General features: G+C 50.1%; 1 protein-coding gene and 1 long non-coding RNA gene across 3 annotated transcripts in view; one reads left to right on the forward strand and one right to left on the reverse strand.

Annotated features, from left to right (window-relative positions):
* The first annotated feature begins 187 nt into the window (after positions 1 to 187).
* On the forward strand, positions 188 to 12,565 carry NFATC4 (nuclear factor of activated T cells 4). 2 transcript variants are annotated; one of them, XM_049898009.1, is made up of 11 exons: positions 188 to 422; positions 1,529 to 1,704; positions 1,825 to 2,624; positions 4,541 to 4,703; positions 5,295 to 5,494; positions 5,818 to 5,990; positions 6,793 to 6,933; positions 8,022 to 8,077; positions 8,359 to 8,485; positions 8,685 to 9,266; positions 9,994 to 12,565. In XM_049898009.1, the coding sequence occupies exons 1-11, from the start codon at positions 323 to 325 to the stop codon at positions 10,059 to 10,061; spliced, it is 2,586 nt and encodes an 861-aa protein (XP_049753966.1). In that variant the 5' UTR covers positions 188 to 322; the 3' UTR covers positions 10,062 to 12,565. The 2 variants fall into 2 exon arrangements, with proteins under 2 accessions (XP_049753966.1, XP_049753965.1); XM_049898008.1 differs by having other exon boundaries at positions 1,529 to 2,624.
* Positions 5,984 to 23,024, reverse strand: part of LOC126083911 (uncharacterized) — a 33,946-nt gene continuing 16,905 nt past the window's right edge. The window contains exons 3-5 of the long non-coding RNA XR_007518891.1: positions 12,546 to 12,662; positions 11,406 to 11,498; positions 5,984 to 6,944 (exon numbers count right to left, since the gene is read on the reverse strand). This is a non-coding gene — a long non-coding RNA (uncharacterized LOC126083911). The remainder of the gene's footprint in view (positions 6,945 to 11,405; positions 11,499 to 12,545; positions 12,663 to 23,024) is intronic.

Raw genomic sequence — 23,024 nt, forward strand, 5'->3', positions numbered from 1 at the left:
GAATGGGGAGAGGACAGAGGGAGGGAGAGTGGGGGAGGACAAGGGGCGCGTGGTTTTCCCATCTCATCCCAGGAGGAGGGGCCGGAGCATCCCCGGCAGCCAATCAGGGACAGGCTGGGGGGGGGCCGCTTTGAAGAAGTTTGGGGGAAAAAAGTTTGGAAAAGTTTCTATAATAACGAGGGGGCGTCCGGAGGGAGGCGACAGCGGCGGAGGAGGGGGCGTCTCAGAGAAGGGGAGGGAGGGAGCCGCGGGTGAAGACACAGCGGCCTCCTGAGCTCCCCCCTCCCACCCAGACCCGGACCTGGGGGCTCTGGCCGGATCCATGGGGGCAGCAAGCTGCGAGGATGAGGAGCTGGAATTTAAGCTGGTGTTCGGGGAGGAAAAGGAGGCTCCCCCGCTGGGCGCGGGGGGGTCGGGGGAAGGTTAGTGCGGGGCTGGGAAGGGGTCTTGGGGTCAGTGAGAGAAGAGCCAGGGGACCCTGAGTCGGGGAATTTAGGGCAGCGAGTCTGGGGAGGTTGAGACGGTCAGAGATTAATGGGAGTTTGGGGTTTCGGGGGTCTGCGGAGATGAGGCTGGGGGCCCCAGCACCACTTTCTCCTTTTTAGGTCGTGACTGGGGTGGGGGTGCCGCTGGCTGCGCGCCGCCTCCCGGCTGGGCCGACTGTCATTGGGATGGGGGGCGGGAGGGCACCGAGTCCGCAAGAGCTTCGGGCGCTGCCGAGGGAAGGGGTGGTTGGGCTCTGGAGCCAGACCCTGGCTGACCGAGTCCGGGGCCAGCAGACTCTACGCCCAGGGCCGGGGGCACTCTCTGGCCCCGCCAGGGCGCCCCTCCCCCTTCCCGTCTGGTCGCAATGAGAGGCAGATGGCGGGGATCGAGCCGGGGGCGGCGGCTGCAGCTCGCACGGAATCCACGCTGCCCGCGGCCCCCCTCCCGCCGGGCCCGGCACGCAGCACCCCCTCCACTGCACCCCCGCCCCCGGATTGGGGGGAGCGAAGGAGGAGTCACCTCGCCCTCGTCACCACAGCCCTGGAGCCCCCCTTCCCCTGGCCACGGTTACGATGGCAACTGGGGTTATTGCCAGCGCCGTTTGGGGGTTTGGGAACCGCTGCTAATTGGGTTCATGTGTGAGTCGCCCCCTGCCCAGACCAGCGCCTCCCTAAACACGCCTCCAGGCTCAGCTCCAACCCTTGACGACTAGCCTCCCTCACCTTAAGGCCCGCCCCCTCCGGTACCCCAGGTCCCGGGCCTGGGGGAGAGGGCTATGGCGATGAGTTTCTCGCAGTGGGACAAGGCCTGACCGGCCTGAGATAGACTCAGGTTCAACCCGAGGTTTAACTTTGCATTTGTCTTTGGGACTCGAAGGGCTCCTCAGAGATCCCTCCTTGCTGAGGAGGGGGGAGCTTAGCAGGACTTGGGTGTCTAGCTATTCAAGGAACCTAGACATCTGAAGTTCTCCTCTCTCTTCCCATCTCCTGTGACATACCTTCCTCTGTCTCCCTCCTACCCCCCATCCTTCCCACTTTCACAGAACTGGACTCAGAGGATGCCCCACCATGCTGCCGTCTCGCCCTGGGGGAGCCACCTCCCTATGGCGCTTCCCCCATTGGCATTCCCAGGCCTCCACCCCCTCGGCCTGGCATGCACTCGCCACCGCCGCGCCCAGCCCCCTCACCCGGCACCTGGGAAAGCCAGCCCGCCCGGTCGGTGAGGCTTGGGGGGCCTGGCGGAGGGCCTGGGGGGGCAGGGGGAGGCCGGGTTCTGGAGTGCCCCAGCATTCGCATCACCTCCATCTCTCCCACGCCTGATCCGCCTGCCCCACTGGAGGACAACACCGATGCCTGGGGGGAGAGCTCCCCAAGAGACTGCCCCCCTCCAGAAGGCTTTGGGGGCTACCGAGAAGCAGGGGGCCAGAGCGGTGGGCCCTTCTTCAGCCCGAGCCCAGGCAGCAGCAGCCTGTCCTCTTGGAGCTTCTTCTCGGACGCCTCGGATGAGGCAGCCCTGTATGCGGCCTGTGACGAGGTGGAGTCAGAGCTAAATGAGGCGGCCTCCCGGTTCGGCCTGGGCTCCCCGCTGCCCTCACCCCGGGCCTCGCCTAGGCCGTGGACCCCGGAAGATCCCTGGAGCCTGTACGGTCCCAGCCCAGGCGGCCGGGGGCCTGAGGATAGCTGGCTACTCCTCAGCGCCCCTGGGCCCACCCCTGCCTCGCCTCGGCCCGCCTCTCCATGTGGCAAGAGGCGCTATTCCAGCTCGGGAACCCCATCTTCTGCCTCCCCAGCTCTGTCCCGCCGTGGCAGCCTGGGGGAGGAGGGGCCTGAGCCACCTCCACCACCCCCATTGCCTCTCGCCCGGGACCCTGGCTCCCCTGGTCCATTTGACTATGTGGGGGCCCCACCGGTTGAAAGCATCCCCCAGAAGACCAGACGGACTTCCAGCGAGCAGGCCGTGGTCTTGCCTCGGTCTGAGGAGCCTTCTCCGTGCAATGGGAAGCTGCCATCAGGAGCGGAGGAGGCTGCAGCTCCTCCAGGGGGCTCCAGGAAGGAGGTGGCTGGCATGGACTACCTGGCGGTGCCGTCCCCACTCGCTTGGTCCAAGGCCCGGATTGGGGGACATAGTCCTATCTTCAGGTGAGGGTCCCCTGACACTCAGCCATCGCCTCAGGAGAGCAGGAGGGTCAAGGGATGGGTCTGAAGGAAGGTCCTAGTGTTTTTGTGTCCTCTTCTTTCATAAGGGAATTTGCAACCTGCAGGGCAGAAGCCATCTACTGTTTCAGGGACAACTAGAAAAAACATGGCCTCTAGCGACAGACAATTTGCAAAATAGCAATATCTTGGTGGACCAATTTGGAAAAAGGTCCCACATTCTAGGAGGACCAATTAGGTAAAGGCACTGTTCCTCTAGGGTGCCCCAGCTCTGGGCCCTGGTGCCAGGCTGGGCATGGAGCTAGGTATGAAGCATGGGCTGGATTTCAGCCTTCCACTCTGGTGCTCTAGACAGGTGTGGGTCCTGCACTTTCTCCCCTGTAGGAAGTTGTCTTTCTCTACACCCCGGTTTCTAGGGCCTGATCTAGGGGCTTAAAATGCAGCTGCTAATTTGAATAAATTAGCATATATTTGCAAGACAAATACAGTATCAGCAAAGCCTCAAAATAATACCTTCCCCCAAATATACTAATAATATCAGGGGAAAAACCTATTGCTGTGAAGTGGATTCTGATTCATTGTAACCCTATGTGTGTCAAAGTAGAACTGAGCTCCATAGGGTTATCAACAGCTGATTTTTAAGAAGCAGATCACCAGGCCTTTCTTCTGAGGCACAGCTGAACGAACTTGAACCTCCAACCTTTTGGTTAGCAGCTGAGTGCATTAACCATTTGTTACCACCCAGGGAATCCAATATGTGGGAAGCAGAGCTTAATTTCTCTCCCATTGAGTGTGGTCTGGACCGTGCCTTGCTTCTAACAGAGTATAGAAAGGGAAAACCAGAAACTTTACAGTAGAAAAACCTGGCAAACACCACTTTACCCAAGTGATCAAGGTTAACATCACTAGTGAGTAACAACTCAGAAATGTTGAATAATGAGATAGTCGACAGCTGAGGAGTGGGTGTAATTTATATTAAAACAGGCAGTTCTTGCAGCTCTTCTATCCCTTCCATCCACAGTGAATCCCATCATTTCAATAGTCCTAAATTTTGAGATGTCAGGCTGAGCTAGCTCCACCCAGAAAAGTTTCCTAGGGAAGAGAGCTTGACGTGGTCTCCCCTGGGTTTCTCCTAGGGCAGAGTTCTCAAACCCTGTTCTATTGATATCTTGAACAGAATAATTCTTTATTATGAGGGGCTATCTGGGGCATTGTAGTACGTTTAGTGGCATCCCTGGCCTCTATCCACTAGATGCTAGTAGCACTGCCTTCCTTAGTTATGATAATCAGAAATGTCTCCAGACATAGCCAAATATCGCTTGGGGGTTGGGGGGCAAAATCACCTGTTGAGCTCCACTGCCCTAGGGTACCTGGGAGCTGAACACAGGAAAAGTTGCCCATGTGTAACCCCCTGGCTCCCTGGAGCTCTATCCTGCCCCAACTAATGGAAAGGGTGCTGGCCTGGGAGCAGAACAACCTCAGGCTAAGGCTCTGTCACTCTTTGGCTTGCTTGGTCCCCTCCATTCCACTCGCTGGATCTCAGTTTCTTTATTTGTAAAGCAAAGGTGTTAATCTCTAAGGTCTTTTCTAGCCTGAAATCGTGCTTCTTTATCTCTCTTTTCCCATCCAGGTTTGAGAGATTAAGATTGGGTTTAGGGTTTCTCTGTATTGGGGTAACCCCACCCCCAAATACAGCCTCAGGCCTGTTGTTATCTTCCACATCCTCATCTCAAATGACCATCTCTCTCCTAGCTTCTGGGCTTTTGTACTTCTTTATTTCCACTGTGACTCCCTCTTCCACACCCACACCCTCCTCCCTCACATCCGGGGAGCTGAGACTAAGGGCTGCCCTGACTGGGGTCTAAGGCTACAGGTGATCGGTGCTCTTCTCTCCTACACAGGACCTCTGCCTTACCCCCCCTGGACTGGCCTCTGCCCAGTCAGTATGAGCAGCTGGAACTGAGGATTGAGGTGCAGCCTAGAGCCCACCACCGGGCCCACTATGAGACAGAGGGCAGCCGAGGAGCTGTCAAAGCTGCCCCTGGTGGTCACCCGGTGGTCAAGGTAAGGGGCAGAGGGCAGGCCTGATACCCTTTCTCCTCTCCCATCCCAGATCCCTGCAGCCAGACTCCAGCTCTACAGACCCATGGCACTGCCCTTTCCCACACTCTCTCTCAGCTCTGACCCTGCAAGCAGCCTCTGGGAGGGGCTGGAGTTAAGGGAGGAGGGATGCACTTCAGTAACCCGGATATACTTTCTATTATTCTGTCCTTCCACTCCAATTCAACTCATCCCATGGGACACTAGCCTCATGTCTACTCTGGAAAAATAGTGGCCTGCCAGATGTGGGGGAGGGGTTATGCTAAGGCCAAAGGTCACTGGGAATTAGGTTGTTCCTAAGTTGAATTGGGCCAGTCTCTCTTGGAAGCTCTTCTCCCTTCCTCCAGCCCAGTTTCGGCCTTATTCCAAGAATAACACCGTGAGCTCCAGGCCATATTTTCTCCACAACTGGTGCCCAGTTCCCCCAGGGAATCCCTTCCAGGATATCCTTTATCTTTCACCATCCCTGTCCCCTGGTGGACTCAAAATCCAGGGATGGATGAAAGACGAATCAGTGGGGATTTTAATTGGGTGGCCTGTGTCTCCTTCTGCCAGCTCCTAGGCTACAGTGAGAAGCCACTGACCCTACAGATGTTCATTGGTACTGCAGATGAAAGGAACCTTCGGCCTCATGCTTTCTATCAGGTGCACCGAATCACGGGCAAGATGGTAGCCACGGCCAGCTATGAAGCTGTAGTCAGTGGTACCAAGGTGTTGGAGATGACCCTGCTCCCTGAGAACAACATGGCAGCCAAGTAAGTTCCCGTTCAACTTCTCTTCAGTCTGCAGGCTTTAGGACCAGCTTTTTTCCATCAGGCCTAGGCTAGGTCCACTTCCTCTTGGGAGAAGTGTGAGGCATCATCCCTAGAGCCGGTTTCAGGCCTTTTCACCATCAAGGAGAGGATATTTGGGGCTGGGGGACACTCTGGAGAGGCCATCCCTGGGTTAGAAAATAGCTCTCATAGCTCTCTGGGAGATCATTCAGGGCTTTGGAGAGAGGGTGGGAGCTTTCCTCTTTGGGTTGTTTTACCATTCAGGCTTCAGCTAGGAGGGCTTGCCATCCATTTTTTGCCTTCAGCATTGACTGTGCTGGAATCCTGAAGCTTCGGAATTCAGACATTGAGCTGCGAAAGGGTGAGACAGACATCGGACGCAAGAACACTCGAGTGCGGCTGGTGTTCCGGGTACACGTGCCCCAGGGCAGCGGGAAGGTCGTCTCAGTGCAGGCAGCATCGGTGCCCATCGAGTGCTGTGAGCAAAGAGGCCCCGTGCCATCTCTGTCTCTTTACTCCCTGGTCTGTCTGTCTGTCCATCTGCTCTGCACAGTGTCCTGTGTAGCCCTGTAGAGGACTCAACTCTCATTTCTAACATGGCCAGCGGGAAGGGGTTTGTGGTTTGGCCCCTGCCACAGACTCTCTGTCCTTGGGCTGGCCCAGGGTGACCCTGTACCCCATCCGCCCCTGGGTGGCCTTGGGTACTTGTCTGGGTAATTCCCTGGCCTACTCCGCTCACCTCTCTCTGATGCAGATGTGGCCTCTTATATGGTCTGTGTGACGCAGGGCTTAGAATTGGTTCTGGTTCAAAACCTCGCTGAGAATTTGCATTTCCAACAAGTTCCCAGGTGATGCTAGTGCCTCTGAAACCACCACCACTGTCGTCGAGTCGATTCTGACTCACAGCGACCCTATAGGACAGGGTGGAACTGGTTAGGGACTAATTCTGAGAGCCACCAGTAGAGCAGTGGTTCTCAAAATTTATTATGCGTAAGGATCACCTGGGAATCTTGTTAAACTATAGATTCTGATTCAGTATATCTGGGGTGGAAATGCAAATTCTCAGCGGGGATTTGAACCAGAATGAGCTGGTTTACAGCCCTGGTGTGACCTCAGTGATACTGTTGATTTTCCTGTCTACCTTTGAGGAGGGCTACGCCAGAAGCCCCTGGATGCGCCCAGGGCTCTGTGGCAGTTATTCCAAGGATGGGGCTGGGGCAGAGGAATCTCTCCCCTCAATACCCCACCCAGCCAGGCCTCTTCCCCGCACTGCTCTGCAGCCCAGCGCTCGGCCCAGGAGCTGCCCCAGGTGGAGGCCTACAGCCCCAGTGCCTGCTCCATGAGAGGAGGCGAAGAACTAGTGCTGACTGGCTCCAACTTCCTGCCAGACTCCAAGGTGGTGTTCATTGAGAGGGGCCCTGGTGAGTTCTCCCTGGGGAGAGGAGGAGAAAGGAGGGAAAAGAAGGGGAGGGAGTCAGGAAGAGCTTGGAACCGGTAGGTGGGAGATCCCTGGCACTGTCACAAACTAGTTGAGCTTCAGTTTCCTTATCTATAAAATGGGAAAGATAGACTGCCCTTCCTATTGAGCTGTCTGCTTCCCACGGGGAGACATGTGTGACAGCCATCTAAAACATGAGAATGTTGAACAAATGTAAGAAATACATTCTACTTGTTAAAAGAGGAGTCAGCTTTGAGATAATTTACCCCCATGTGGATTGGGTATATAAGGAAAAGGGCAGAGAGGCAAGTGTCCTGGCCAGTTCAGGTTTATTTTTATGTCTCCAACGGGTGGAGGAAGTGTAGCCCTACCCAGGGTTTCAAGTTCCTTCCTTCCCTCACAGCCCCGCCCTGAGCCCCTCCTCATCTAAGCTATGGGCCTGGTAGCACAGAACTTGTGCCCAGCTGTGATTACAACAGCCTGTCAGGTACCAAGGATAAAGCTGCAGGGGTACAGAAGGGGAAGACTGAGGCTCCCACCTGCACCTGCCCACCTGAGGCCTTTGCCCTCCCTCAACACTGCCCACCAAGGGCCATAGCTCCTATACCCAAGTTTAGTACCCTGGAACCATGTTGGAGCAGATTCTGAGGCTCTAGGTCATGACACTTGAGGATCTCACTGGTTTCCCTCAAGCTAAGAGCCTTACCTATCCTTCATTCTTCTCCCCACAACTATCACGGGGTGGATGTTTGGAGTTGAATGGGAGAGTTTGAGAGTTGCTTCTACCATTTACTCTCTCTGGCCCTGGGCTGGCCCTGCCATTGCCCTTGGTCTCAGTTTGCTGCTCTACGGCCCCTTACATGATTTGTGTGGGACCACAGTATGGGGACAGTTTGAAACCCTGCCTCTTCCCTTCAGTTGAGTAAATGTGCAATGGGCCCTTCTGTGTGCCAGGTCTTTGAAGGGTCTTCTGAATCCGCTGTGGCTCCAGTAAGAGGAGAAATGGCAGGGGACTGGGGCAGGGGCAGGGGCCCCAGAGTTGGGTTGGAGCTCTTTGTTCCACCTGCACAGATGGAAAGCTGCAATGGGAGGAGGAGGCCACGGTGAACCGGTTGCAAAGCAATGAGGTACCAGTGTTGTTAGGGCACCCATGCTGGGGGGTGGGCTGTGGGGGAGGTCAGAAAATTTTGAACTGAATACCCTTACCCATGGGAGTGGACTCCAGACGCTACATATTCTTTTCTGAGGGAGGCAGTCTGGCCACTCTGGAAGCAGGTGATATCTAGGGAATGACCTTTGACTCTTGGCAAATGGAAAAAAGCCAGGAGGTGCCGTTAGTATCCTTGGAAGGGCTGGGCTGATCCTAGATACCTGAGGGCTCCCTGCCTCATCCTCTGCTCTTTTCCAGGTGACGCTGACCCTGACAGTCCCTGAGTACAGCAACAAGAGGGTGTCCCGACCAGTCCAGGTCTACTTTTATGTCTCCAATGGGCGGAGGAAGCGCAGCCCCACTCAGAGTTTCAAGTTCCTTCCTGGTGCGCTCTAGAATAGCCCGTGGTGGGGTTATAGGGATATGGGGACCTAAGGCAGGGGCAGAGGGAAGGAGTGACCCCATTGTGGGGCCAAGGGATAGATGAAATCTGGGGATGGAAAGGTCAGGTTGTTGGAAGGTGTGCAGTGGGGACACAGCCAGCCCTCTCACCAGCATGCCCTTCTGTTTCCTCAAATACCCAGTGATCTTCAAGGAGGAGCCTCTTCCGGATTCATCTCTCCGGGGCTTCTCCTCAGCACCAGGGCCCCCCTTTGGCACTGACATGGACTTCTCACCACCCAGACCCCTTTACCCCTCCTATCCCCATGAAGACCCTGCTTACGAAACTCCTTATCTGTCAGAAGGCTTCAGCTATGGCACACCCCCTCTGTACCCCCAGACTGGGCCCCCGCCATCCTACAGACCTGGCCTGCGAATGTTCCCTGACACTGGGGGTACCACAGGTTGTGCCCGGCCACCTCCAGTCTCCTTCCTTCCCCGCCCTTTCCCTAGTGACCCCTATGGAGGGCGGGGCTCCCCTTTTCCTCTAGGGTTGCCATTCCCTCCACCAGCCCCTTTTCAGCCCCCACTCCCTTCGTCCCCACCTCTTGAAGGTCCCTTCCCTTCTCAGAGTGGTGTTCATTCTCCCCCTGCTGAGGGATACAACGAGGTAGGGCCAGGCTATGGCCCTGGGGAGGGCAATCCGGAGCAGGAGAAATCCAGGGGTGGCTACAGCAGCGGCTTCCGAGACAGTGTCCCTATCCAGGGTATCACGCTGGAGGAAGGTGGGTGTGGGACTGGGATCTATGAGTGTGAGTGTGTGAGGGGTTGCTCTGCATGTTTGCTGAGGGGGCCTCTTTTGGGTGGACTGGAGCTTGGCTTCCCAGAGGTTGGGCATTCTTGGTTTCTCAGGGCCAATTGGAGGGTCCCGTAAGGCAAGTTTTTGGTGCTCATGGCCACCTGAATCCAGTTAACTTAATTTTGAAGGGTGCATGGAGTACCTGCCCTGACCCTTCTTGTGCCTCTTCCTTCTGCCCAAAATCTTAGGGCTAGAAGTACTTTCAAGATCATTTAATCCTGTTTCCTCAATTTGCGGCTTCAGTCACAGAGTTTCCGAGAGGGGCAGGGGCTTGCAGTCAAGTGTGTTTTCCTTGCCTCAACTCTCCCCCAAACCTGGGGACTGTGGTCAGGACTGGTGACTAGAAGCCTTCCTGTTTTGTCTCTCCTTCTCCCACCTCTGCCTTGCTGACACTGACTGCCCTGACACTGCAGGCCAAGCCAGCAGGAGAGGAGCTGGGTTCAGGGCCTGGGAGACCTGGGCAAGATCTGATTGGGAGCAGGTGTCAAGAGCTGCCAGGGAAACTTGAGGCCCAGTGGAAGAGAAGGCAGTAGAGAAGGAGCCTAGAGACATCCTAGACTGGGACCTGCCTAGAATGGATGGCGGGGAGGGGAGTCCTGGAAAATAAGGGGGCCCACCTCTAGCCCTGTCTTTCAACTGCCCCTCCTTTACAGTGAGTGAGATCATTGGCCGAGACCTGAGTGGCTTCCCTGCACCTCCTGGAGAAGAGCCTCCTGCCTGAACCATCGTCTGGCAACCCCAGCCCCCTGGCTCCAGCCCTGCCCACTTCCCCTTCTTCCTGGGGTGGTGGTTCCAGAAGCTTGGGGCCAACTCTGGTTCCTTTCTCCCCAGCTTTTGCTACCCTCCCCACAACTATTCTTCCCGTGCCCCAGCTGAGGTGTGGCCTCCAGGCCTGGTGCTGCCTTGGAGGGGTAGGGGAGGGAAAGTGTGGAGGACTAGGATGGGGGTGGAGACAGACTGGGCACGCAGGCCGGGCTGCCTGGAGTGAAAGGCTGTGTCTAGATTGCGTACAGGCCATTGTGCTGGGAGAGTAATAAACTGTTCACTGATTAGTGCCTCAGGCTCCAGAGCTCTTTGGAGAGAGGGGTGGGGCAGGTTATTCTAGCTGTGGCTCACAGAGGCTGAGAGGTTGGAAAGAGGAGGAGTGTGTGGTTGGGAACACTGCACCCCCAAAAAACTTCTTGGTGCAGGGAGGCTGGGGAGGGTGTGAAGGCCTCAGAGGCTTCCCAACTAAGGCCCAGGGGCCTGAAGCCCCTGTAGAGGGACTGGGGGCCAGTGCTTGAGTAAGGCCTCTATTCTCTCCTCCCTGGGAATTCAGATTCCTTTCAAAGCTTGGGGATAGAATCTGTGTTTTTTCGAGTTCCTTTCTCTTACCACCACCAGCAGATTCTGACTTATAGCCAAGGCCAGGAAACACTGGTCTTGTCACTTTCTTTCATTTATATAGGAGGAATCTGAGGCTGAGAGAGGGACAGGCCTGGCCCAAGGCCACACAGCTAATCAACAGTAGGTTGAGCACCAAACTTCTGGGCTTCTGGCCCCAGTCCACCCTCAGGCATTCTGGCCCAGAAGTTCTGGGCTCCTGAGGCTCATCTCCAAGGAGTATGCGTGTGAGGAGGGTGGGGGGAAACCGGTAGGGGTTCATTTACACTCTGCATTCACCCACCCTTGGGGATGATGAAGACAGCTCTATGCTTCACCAGTAGTCTCCAGGACGCCAAGCAGCCTCCTCAGCGGCTCAACTGCCACTTGCTCTGGGGCTGAGGACATTCTAGGAGCTCCTGGCTGATCCTGCAGACATACCCATGCTGACCTTCTAAGTAGCTGGTCCATCCGTCACCACTGACAGGCTTGACCTGGAAACCCAGTTTGTCTTCCATCTTGACAGTCAATGGGGCCAAGTCCCAGTAGGTTGCAGGAAGTTAGAGCTTGCCTGCCCTTCTCACTGGGAGCCTGGCACACAGTAGGCACTAACAGCCACTAGCCTGAAGTGGACTGAGCTCAGCTGCAGGGGGCTGGACCCAAAGGATGTTCATGGAATTAGTACTTGGGAAACTTGGCTCACCTCAAGGCTGGTGGGGCATCTCTCTGCCCAGTGGGTCCAGACAGGCCTGGCAAACACCCTTGAGTTCGGAGGTGGGTGTAACTAAAGCTGGCTCTGGATTGGAGGACAAGAGAACCAGGGTGACCCCCCTGGTAAGCTGCAGCTTTCCAATAAATTTTCTTTATCTTCCTGAATACAAACTGCTACAGAGCAAACTGACATCAAGGGATCAGCTTCCTGGGCCTTGGCTGCTTTGCAAAGCAGTCAAAACCCTCGTCTCTCCCCTATTAGAGCCCTTACACTGTAATCTTCAGGTCAGAAGGGATTCTGGGGCTCATCTGTCACTCTCAGAATTCTTCAGCTCCCCTTCCAAGATCCCTAATAGGGGGTGGGTCAGCCTCTGCATGAACGCAGAGCTACAGTGATGAGGCTTCACTGCTTCCCAAGGTAGATCGTTTCATCTTCTGCCAGAGAATCACTTCTCATTCATTGTCAGGTATTTATTGAGCAGCTACTAACTGCCAGCCAGTAGGCCCTAGAGGACCTCTTAGATCATGGGGCCAACTGATAAGTAAACAGTGAATTCCAATTCGACAATTCAACTCAGTATTTATTGTACAGATAGAGTGTCAGGTCTTTGGGGGCAGTGGACAATTTTAACACAGGGTGCAGAGGAAGCAGAGCACAGGGGAAATCCATCCATCTGTGGGGGCTTAGAGGGACCTCCAGGAATGACTGCTCAATTGAGATCTGACCAAGCTGTGAGTAGGCGAAGGGCAGGCCAGGCAGAGAGATCAGGGTGGGCAAAGTCCTGGAGAAGAAAGACAAGTGAGAGAGGCTGACAGATTTCGAGGGCTTCATATGCTTGGAAAGCTAAGAGTGGTTCAGTTTGGGAGGACAAGGAGGGGTAGGTGAAGCCTGGAAGTGAGAAGTAGTGAGGAGAGGCTAGAGAGAGAAGCAGGAGCTGGATTCTGGAAGGCCTTGTAAGCCATGCTGGACGTGGTGGGAGTTTCCCACTAGACCACAGGCCTTCAGCTGGGAACAATGCAATAGATTTGCCATAAAGTCCTTCCTCATGTTGAAACCGCATCTGCTTCATTGTGACCGCTGTTCATAGGGCTTGTTCTGCCCTCTGGGCCCATAGCATACGTACAAACCTACCTCCTCTTCCAGTAGAATCCTGATGTGGGTCGGCCTCCTGGAGCCCTTGCACAAGTTGTCATTCTGGAACTTCCAAAGTCATTGTCTCTTCCCAGGCCTCTACAGACACCCGGCTCTCTGGGGCAATAGGTGGGAAAGAGAAAAGAAAGGGGCTGGGTCATCAGTTGGTGCCAGAAAAGGCCTTCTTGGCCAAGGTTTCTCAAAGTGTGGTCTGAGGATTACTTGCATCTGAATCACTAGGGTGTTTTGTTTTGTTTAAATGTAGATTCCTAGGCAACCTCTGACCTACTCAATCATATTTTCTGGGGGCAGGGCCTAGGTATCTGCATTTTAAAGAGTACCTCAGTTGATTCTTCAGCACTGGAAAGCTTGAGAACTAGTGTCACCTGCCAATTAAATATCGCTCCTTTCCACTCCAAACTCTAAAGCAACTTCTTGTTCCCTTCTTACAAGCCTTGTCTGGGCAGCCTTGGGTGGAGGGTCACCTGGAAAAATTGGGGAAAGGGCAAGAGCATACACATTCCTGATAGCAACTCATCTCTGCCCTCCCCTGAATCTGTTTTGCTACTTAGGTAATCTGAGAAGGGTCTCAGTGGCAGCCTGAAGCCCAATTGCAGGAACAGCTGCAAAAGGCCTGGGAAGGGGCACATTGGGTAGCCTTCCAGTTGTGTGGTGGGATTTGCTTGCAGCTGGTTCCACTAAAGCCTTGGAACCCACTACTGTGCTTTCTAAGTTGTTGTAGAGAACAAGGCTCAGAGAAGTAGGCATCTTGTGTGCTTCCTGGAAATTCCAAACACGGGAAGGACACAGGGGTTTGGCTGCTTTTTTGGGGAGCTGGTTTTAGTTGCCTCAGTGTGTGACTGTTTACTAAGTCAGCTCCCCATAAAGTTCTCCAGGGCTTCTGCTCCTGCCCAGCCCTGTGCTAGGCATTTGGTACACGGATATTGTACTGGGGCCTTGCCGTGGAGGAGCTGACAATCCAGTCACTAGTGGGAGAGACCTTCCTGTCTAAAGATCAGTGTGAGATGGTTGGAACTGTCTGAGAGGCAGAAATGATATGTTGCTATGGAAACACTGAACAGAGTCCAGGGTAAGAGTCAAAGAATATTTCATAAAGGGAGGTGATTTTGAACAAGGTCTTAAAGAAGAAGTGAGAGTTTTCTGGGTAAACAAGATAAGGATGAGAGAGGGGGGTCATACCTGGGGGTTAAATTATATGAGGTCAAGAACAGATAGGTGGGCAGGAAACAGACTTGGGATGCTTTAATAGGCCACGCTAAGGAGTATGGGACGCGTTTTGTGGCTAATGAGGAATTACTCACTCATTTGGTCAGAAGATCTGCAGTGTGTGTGTGTGTGTGTGATATTTAAGATTTAGAAGCTGTGTGGAGAGACTGGTGGTGGGGAGACCAGACAGGAGTTTTACAGTAGTCTGGGCTCTACTTACTGCTTAACTCAGCTAATAGGATGAGCTAAGGTGCGACTCAGAGAGCAGTGGGAAAGGAATGGGGTTCAGCCATCTGTGTGATCTTCAATAAGACCTTCATCAGACCTAGCTGGGCCCTAGCTGCCTCTTCTGTAAACGTTGATTTCGTTCCTTCTATGTGCCAGGCTCTGTGAGAGGCACTGGGGATAGAGAAGTGAATGAGACAAACATGATCCCTTTCTTCAAGGAATTTAAAATTTAGAGGAGGACAGAGACAAATAAACGGGCAATTACAGAACAGTGTATAATGGTGAGGGAAGAGCTGGGGCTTTGGGACCTCAGAGAAAAGACACATAACTTGGTGTTTCCCACTGCTTGTGTAGCTATTGTAGTAGTGGAGGACTACTATGTTTTGAGATAACCTATTGGGTCCATCCATTATGGGGGAAATAAGATGTTATTTTAAATGAATTGATATTCACAATGTTAGTTGCTGCCCAGTTGACTCCGACTCATAGTGACCCTATAGGACACAGTAGAATTACTCCGTAGAATTACTCCGTACGGTTTTCGAGGAGCACCTGGTGGATTCAAACTTCGGACCTTTTGGTTAGCAGCCATAGCTCTTAACCACTATGCCACCAAGGTCCATCTGCTAACCAAAAGTTCTGCGGTTTGAGTCTACCAAAACTGCTCCTTCGGTGGGTTCTACTCTGTCCTATAGGGTCACTATGAGTTGGAATTGACTCAAAATCAATGAGTTTGAGTTTGTCTGCTGTAAAAAAAAAAAACAAACAATTTTTTTTTTTTTTTTTTGTCTGCTGAGAGGGCCTAAAATCAGTGACACCCCACTAGCAATGAGCACACGTACATCTTAGTTTCTAATACCATCCTACAATAAAAAGAATCAGAGTTCCTTGGAGAAATGGCTTGTTTTAGGGCTGGGGCAGGGAAAATACAAGGTGATTCTGGAAAATCTTGCAGTGCCAGGAAGTAAGAAAGCACTTTAAAACAAAACAAACAAACAAAAAAAGAGCATGTCAAAAGGACATAGGAGCCAATCTAAAAGCCTGCCAAATGGCCAAAGCTAGAACAATTTGAATAACAACATATAAAGATAAAGGAGCTCTGATGGCACAATGGTTAAGTGCTGGGCTGCTAACAAAAAGGTCAGCAGTTTGAATCCATCCAGCTGCTCCACTGGAGAAAGACCTATTTGCTTCTGTAAAGATTAAAGCCAAGAAAACCCAATAGGGCAGTTCTACTCTGTCACCTGGGGTGGCTATAAGTTGAAAATTAACTTGATAGCACTTAACAACAACAACAAATAAAGATAGCATTTGGTTATAATCCAAAGAATAAAATAATTATCTGAGTTCGCTGACATAAATAAACAATTGAATAACTAACTAAAAGGGGGAAAAAAAGGACAAATCTTCCTCACCGAATTTTAATTAATAAATGTAGAAGGGGTGAGGGAAATAGAAAATCACCATTAGAACACCACAGTAATAATTGCTAAAAAAAAAAATTTTTTTTTTTTTTAATGATAATTGCTACAGCCAAGATCAATTAATGAGTAAGCAGGTAAAACTCTAATGACAACACAACCCTGAGACCAGAAGAACTAGATGGTGCCCAGCTACCCCTACCAACCACCCCGACTGGGATTACAACAAGGGCCCCTGAGAGAGCAGGAGAAAAATGTGGAACAAAAAATCAAATTCACAAAAAAGACCAGGCTTACTGGTCTGACAGACACTGGAGGAACTTTCAAAACTACGGACCGAAGACACTCTTCTGACCTGGAACTGAAGCCATTCCCAGAGACCACCTTTCAGCCAAGCAATAGACAGGACCATAAAATAAGCAATAACACCTGAGAGGAACATGCTCCTTAGAACAATCAATTATACGAGATCAAAAGGACAACATCTGCCCGAAAGCAAAGATGAGAAGGCAGGAAGGGGTAGAAAATCTGGAAAAAAGGAAACGGAACCCAGGGCAGAAATGAGAAGAGTGCTGACATATGGAGGGGAATGCACCAATGCATGGAACACTTTATGTACAAACTATTGAAGGGGAAACTAATTTGTTCCATAAACTTTCACCTCAAGCACAATGAAAAAATTAAAAACAAAACAAAAACTTTAAGGAGAAACAGGATGTTTGCAAGCCTCAAAATATCTTCCCTAAAATATACTCATAATATAAGGTGAAAAACCAGTTGCTGTCAATTCTGACTCAGGCTGACTGTGTGTCAGAGTAGAACTGTATTTCATAGGGTTTTCGATAGCTGATTTTTTGGAAGCAGATCACCCGGACTTTCTTCTGAGTGAACTTGAACTTCCAACTTTTGGTTAGCAGCCAAGTGCACTAACCATTTGCACCACCCAGGGAATCCAATATGGAAGAAGTGGAGCTTAATCCCTCTCCCCTTGAGTGTGGTCTGGACTGTGCCTTGCTTCTAACAAACAGAGTATGGAAAAGGAAAAACAGAAACTTTACAGTAGAAAAATCTGGCAACCACCACCTTACCCAAGTGATCAAGGTTAACATCACTGATCAGTAACAAGCCATACTGATATTCTGTGCCCTCTGATATGCTGCAGTGAAAAGAGCTCACATCACCTCTGTGGTATTCATTCCCCAAATCCAGAACCTCAGCCTCTTCATGAGAAAACACCAGACAAACCCAAACTGGGAGAGAGTCTATTGACTACCTAATCACATCTCTTGAAGAGTGTTGAGATTTTTGTTTTTGCTATGAGGAAAAGCATGAATATATTTAGGTATTGATGGGAAGTACCCAGCAAGAGAGAGAAGTTGAAGATCTAGTAGAGTGATGGGTAAGCCATCCGAAAGCTTTGTGACTGTGACTTTCGCCTGAAGCTCTCAGACCTAGGGCTAGGAGTGGTATAGTTCTGCATCTGTTTGGATGTGTCCCAGGCATCCCACTTCAGATGCTGTGTTTTCACTGGACAGTAATTCCCCTTGGCTTCCTTTCTTCCCTCCTTCCAGGCAGTTGCTATTTAGGTCCAGGCTGGGAGATCTGGAGAAGGGAGGCCTCTTCCTTCCCAGAGGCCCCTGGCTGGCCTTTAGGTCTTGCTTGCCTATGCCTCCGGGTAAGTAGTGGACAGTGCCTGGGCTTCCCCCGGGGGTGCTAGGAAGGTGGTTGACACCAGGTGGCAGTAGTAACAAAGTGGTGGGTAGGGTGGGCAGGCAGGGGGAAGGGGGCGCGTGGAGGCTGGTCTGAAGTAGTTAGAAGAGAATCTTCCAACAGTTAGAAAAGGAAATGTCCTCTTTCTGAGTGGCCTTCACATACTATATCCTTTCTGTGTTTTCTAAGACCACGTGTCACAGACTGGTTTCCAGAATCATCAGCCATTTGGCCCTTGGTTTTTAGTCATAGATTCAGGAGCCGTGGTAGCACACTGGTTAAAACACTCGGCTGCTAATTGAAAAGTTGACGGTTCAAGTCCACCAGCTGCTCCATGGGAGAAAGATGTGGCAGTCTGCTTCCATAAAGATTACAGCCTTGGAAACCCTGTGGGGCAGTTCTACCCTGTCCTATATGGTCGCTGTGAGTCGGAATTGGCTCGACAGCAGTGGGGAGTCATAGATTTGCTTTGTTAATTGTATCTTTAGAGACTTTCCCTTGTCTCTCCTACTAGATCATAAGGTCCTAAAGAGCAGAAATGATGTTTGATAACTCCTTGTACCTTCATGTACAGTAAATGACAGCTGCCATTTCTGTGATGTGTATTAGGGGAGTGTTTTACTTTTTTTTTGTTTACTTTAGGGCCCTGGTGGTGCAGTAGTTAAGAGCTCAGGCTGCTAAACAAAAAGCTCGGCAGTTTGAACTCAGGAGCCACTCCTTGGAAACCCTATAGGGCAGTTTTACTCTGTCCTGTAGGGTCGCTATAAGTCAGAATCAACTTGACTGCAATGGATTACCTGGTTTAACTCCAAGTTTGCTGCCATCCTAAACCAAAGCTCAGGGATAAGTAATAAGAACAGCTGCAGCAGAGGTAGACGATGCTCAACAGATTGCCAACTGTGCCCCAGGCACCTCAATAATCCCTTTTCATAGCTCATCTCGTTTAATCCTCTCCCAATAATCCTGGGAAATTGAGGCACAAAGGGCTTAAGTAATGTTTAGGGTCACAAAACTCACCAGGGACAGGGCTAACTCCACGTCCAGTGATCTTTTCCACGACACTGCAGCAAATTCCTTATCTCATGGGTGAGATCATGTCAAAAGTAAACATCCAAGGCAGCCTTCAAACAAGGCAGCCAGACAGGCCAGAGACTGAACTTCAGACTTTTAATCAAAGGCCCTGGGATGCCCCTGGTTGGACATCATTCACTTCTTAAGTAGTAAAAGGGTTGGACTAGGCCAGACAGTGCCAATTCTAACAGTCCCAGAGTTTAGACAGTGTGCAGAGTGGCCTGTAGAAGGAGGCCCTCCTAAATGCGTTGTTAGAAAAAAACATAGGATGTCCAAGTTTCACCCCCAATTCCCACCTTAAAGGGTAGAGTAGGGAAAGGAGAATACTGGCTGGGCACAGGTGGAGATGAATCAGTAGCCTGGAGTCAATTCTGACTCATGGGGAGCCCATGTGTTTCAGAGTAGGACTGTGCCCCACAGGGTTTTCAACGGCTGCTTTTGTCAGAAGTAGATTGCCAGACCTTTCTTGTAAGGCTTGAACCTTCAGTCTTTCAGTTAGCAACCAAATTCATTAACTCATTTGCATCACCTAGGGGACTCTGAACACAAGAGTCGTAAATTAAAAACCATAAAATAAATAATACATGTTTAAATAAAATGATGACAATGGTGATGATAAATATTTCTTTTATCATTTTATTAATTCAATGATATATATATTTTGTACATACCAGTACATCAGGTGAAGTCCCTGGGTGGTGCAATAGTTAACATGCTCAGCTACTAACCAAAACATTGGAGGTTAGAGTCCCCCTGGAAGTACCTCAGAAGAAAGCCCTGGTCATCTACTTATTTAAAAAATTGTGATTTAGATGAAAGTTCATAGAGCGAATTAGTTTCTCATTAAACAGTTAATACGCAAATTGTTTTGTGACATTGGTTGCCAACCCTGAGATGTGTCAATACTCTCCCCTTCTCCACTCCGGTTTCCCTGTTTCCATTTGTCTTAGGCTGGGTTCTCTAGAGAAGCAAAACCAGTAAAGTGTATAAATATACATAGAGAGAAATATTTATATCAAAGAAGTGGCTCATGCGATTGTAGAGGCTGGAACGTCCCAAGTCTGTGGATCAGAGTAGAGGCTTCTCTTGATTCACGTAGCTGCAGGGGCTGGTGAACCCAAGATCAGCAGGTCAGAGAGCAGGGCTCTTGCTCACAGGCTGTGCAGATGACGAATCTGAAAACGGGCAGATAAGCTGATAGCTCAAGTACCAAGAGCCGCAGGTCAGATGAACAGGAGACAGCTGCAAGATCCAGAGTGAGCCAAAAAGCCAAAATGTCTGCTTATATTTGATGCAGGCCACGCCCCCAAAGAAACTCCCTTTCAACTGATTGGCTACTCACAGCAGATTCAATCATGGGAGTGATCACATATAAACACTGAGAACCACGGCCCAACGAAGTTGACACACAATCTTAACCATCACACCATTCATCCAGTTTTCTTGTCCCTTTCTGCCTTCTCATCTTTGCTTTTGGGCTTGAGTGCCCATTAGTCTCGTATGCATGATTGAACTATGAAGCACGACAGTCATGTGTGTTGTTGGCCCTATGGACCTGTCTAACATTTGGCTGAAGGATGTACCTCAGGAGTGACTTTAGTACTAAGTTAAAAGGGTGCCTGGGAACCATACTCTTGGGGTTTCTGACAGGCCGGCAAGCCTAGTCCTTTTTTTTTTTTTTTTTGGTGTGTCTGTGAATTTGAATTTTGTTCTAGATTTTTCTCCCGTTCTGTCCAGAACCCGCTGTTGTGATCCCTGCAAGAGCAGTTGGTGGTGGTAGCCATGTACTGTCTAGCTGTTCTGGGCTCATTCTGGTGGAGGTTGTGGTAGTTCTGGTTCATTAGTCCTTTTGAACTAATCTTTACCCTGTATCTTTAGTCTTCTTCATTCTTCTTTACTCTAGCTGGGATGGGACCAGTAGATGATTTTGGCCGCTCACAGGCTTTTAAGACCCAAGTTGCTATTCACCACAGTTGGATGCAGAACATTTTCTTTATAGACTATGTTATGTCAATTGAGCTAGATGTTCCCGAGACTGTGGTCCTCAGCCCTCAGCCCTGCAGCTTGGTCTCTCAGGGCATTTGGATGTGTCTGTGAAGCTTCTATGACTTTGCCCTGATCAAGCTGTGCTGACTTCCCCAGTATTGTGTACTGTCTTACCCTTCACCAAAGTTACCGCTTATCTACTATCTAGTTAGTGTTTTTCCCTCCCCATCCCTACCCTCCCTTGTAACCATCAAAGATTGTTTCTTTCTGTGTAGAAACATTTTCACGTGTTTTTGTAATAGTGGTCTTATACAGTATTTGTTCTTTTGTGATTGACTTATGTCACGCAGCATAATGTACTTTTAAAAAATCAGCCACTGAAAACAGTATGGAGCACAGCATTCATCTGACATACACAGGGTCTCCATGAGTCAGAATCAGCTCAATGACAACTGTTTTTTTTTTTAATGTGGAGATGAGGTGTAAAAATTTGTTCTTAGCCACCAGTGAGCCCCTTTCCCCACTCAGTTTTTTTTAACTTCTTTCAGGATGATTCTCCCCTTGGAGAGAATGTGCTGCTGGTCTCCCCTGTTGGCAAAGGACAAAGGATCAGAGAGGGCTAAGGTCTTGGTCTGCCGTGGTGCCTGGTTAGCACCCCCCAGCCATGAAATGATGCCATGGCATTTAGATTCAATTGGGTGTTGTAACATTTTATTACCCCTAATGTAAGTGATGCGATAGAGCATGAAAGGTTTTTGCAACACAGAAGTGATAAGTTTCTATTCCATTGTGGGTTACTTTTGTATTATTTTCCCCCTTTCTGAAAATTCTCTCTTCCTAATTTAATCACCCTACTGGCTACGGAGCAGTCTTGGCTGGTTTTCCAGTTTGGAATGGATTTGGCTACACTCCATTTCCTGTCTCCTTTCAAGACTCCCCATTGTTTCTATGAAGTTGTGTCTGGTCAGGATGATCTTCACTTGTTCTCCCAAGATGTAAAACCAAAATTTTCATTGGCTTAATTGTTCAGTAGCTATCCAAAATTCCATTCTGTTTTTAAATTTGTACTGCTAATTCCTCAGTTAATGATTTTTCTCTTTAGAAGGTCTATGGTAACTTCGTGGAAAAGTGTTGGCCTCTGTTGGGATTAAAAAGGCATGTAAGACAAAGCTCTCTCCTCAAGCACGCTACAGCTGTGCTGTGCAGTTTGTCATAAAGCCACATTTATTTGTTCACAAAGGATTTACTAAGTATTAAGTACCTGGCAATGGTAGGCACTGGGGATACCAAGATCAAGAAGATATGATTCCTGTTCTTGAGAGGGTCACACTTGAAAAAGATCACCAACTGGTGATTTGATCTGTTTTGTTTGGTCCTCATGATGTTTTAATAATTTCTGTCTGTTATCTATTGCATGTAAGAAACCACACTAAAACTTAGTGGTTGAAAACAACAATGAGTTATTTTTTCTCATGATTCTTGAATTTACCCTAGCAGTACTTCTGCTGCTCTCCCCCAGACACTAATGTGGCTGCACTCGGTGGCAGCTCAGCTGGTTGATTCTGGATGGCCCATGCCCATATCTGAGCTTCAGCTGGGAGGATGGCTGGGATGACTAAGCATCTCTCTGACCATGTGGCCTCTCCACATGATGTCACATCCTCCTAGGCTCTTTTACAATATGGCAGAAGCATTTTAAGAGGGTGAAAGCCAAAGATGCAAGGTCTCTGGAGGCCTAGGCTCAAATACTGCAAATGTCATTTTCACCACATTCTATTGGTCAGCACAAGTCACAGGGCCAGGCCATTTCAGGGGGGTAGAGGAACAGACTCTACCTCTTGATGGTTGGAGGAACAGTGTCACATTGCAAAGGGTGTTCATGTAGGGATGGAAGGAATTTGTGGCCACATTCTGCAGTCTACCACAGTGGCCAATTGCCTTAGCCTGGCTTTTTAGAGGAGCAAAACCAGTGAGACAGATATATACATATACATATACATAGTATACGTATACTATACATATAAAACAGAAAATATACATAAAAACCAAAAAAAGCCAAACCCGTTGCCGTTGAGTCGATTTCGACTCATAGTGACCCTATAGGACAGAGTAGAACTGCCCCATACGGTTTCCAAGGAGCGCCTGGTGGATTTGAACTGCCGACCTTTTAGGTTAGCAGCTGTAGATCTTAACCACTATGCTACCAGGGTTTCCATATACATATATGTACATATATATATATATATGTTGTTGTTGTCTGCTGTCAAGTTGATTCTGACCCATAGTGACCCTATAGGGCAGAGTAGAACTGCCCCATATGATTTCCAAGGCTGAATTTTTTTTTTTTTTTTTAATCTTTATGGGAACAAGCTGCCAGGTCTTTTCTCCCATGGAAGGGCTGGTGGGTTTGAACTGCTGACCTTTCGATTAGCAGCTGAGTGCTTAGCCATTGTGCCATCAGAGCTCCTTGTGTATATATATATAGAGAGAGAGAGAGAAAGATTGGCTCATGCAATTGTAGAGCTGGCAGGTCCAAAATTCATAGATCAGGTGGCAGGCCAGAGACTTTTCCGCAGGCTTATGTCCCAAGATTCACAGGTCAGGTGATGAGAAGAGTGCAGGGTCAAAAGAAGAGTGAGCTCTGCCAGAAGATCCATTTATTTTCTGGAGGCAGACTAAACCCCCAGGAATACTCCCTTTTTGACTGATTATCAGATCATATCATGAAAAGTGATTACATTATACCCCCTTCTCTCTCACTCCTACCCCTGGTAACTACTAATAAACTTCGGTCTCTGTACATTTGTCGGTTCTTCTTGTTTTATATGAGCGAGGT

This window comes from Elephas maximus, chromosome 10 (genome assembly GCF_024166365.1).
Source record: "Elephas maximus indicus isolate mEleMax1 chromosome 10, mEleMax1 primary haplotype, whole genome shotgun sequence".
NCBI lineage: Eukaryota > Metazoa > Chordata > Mammalia > Proboscidea > Elephantidae > Elephas > Elephas maximus.

Coding starts and splice junctions, on each gene's coding strand:
- NFATC4 (XM_049898008.1), top strand. CDS start 323: ATGGGGGCAGCAAGCTGCGAGGATGAGGAGCTGGAATTTAAGCTGGTG. Junction 2,625..4,540: donor GGACATAGTCCTATCTTCAG/GTGAGGGTCCCC, acceptor TCTCCTACACAG/GACCTCTGCCTTACCCCCCC. Junction 6,934..8,021: donor GTTCATTGAGAGGGGCCCTG/GTGAGTTCTCCC, acceptor CCACCTGCACAG/ATGGAAAGCTGCAATGGGAG.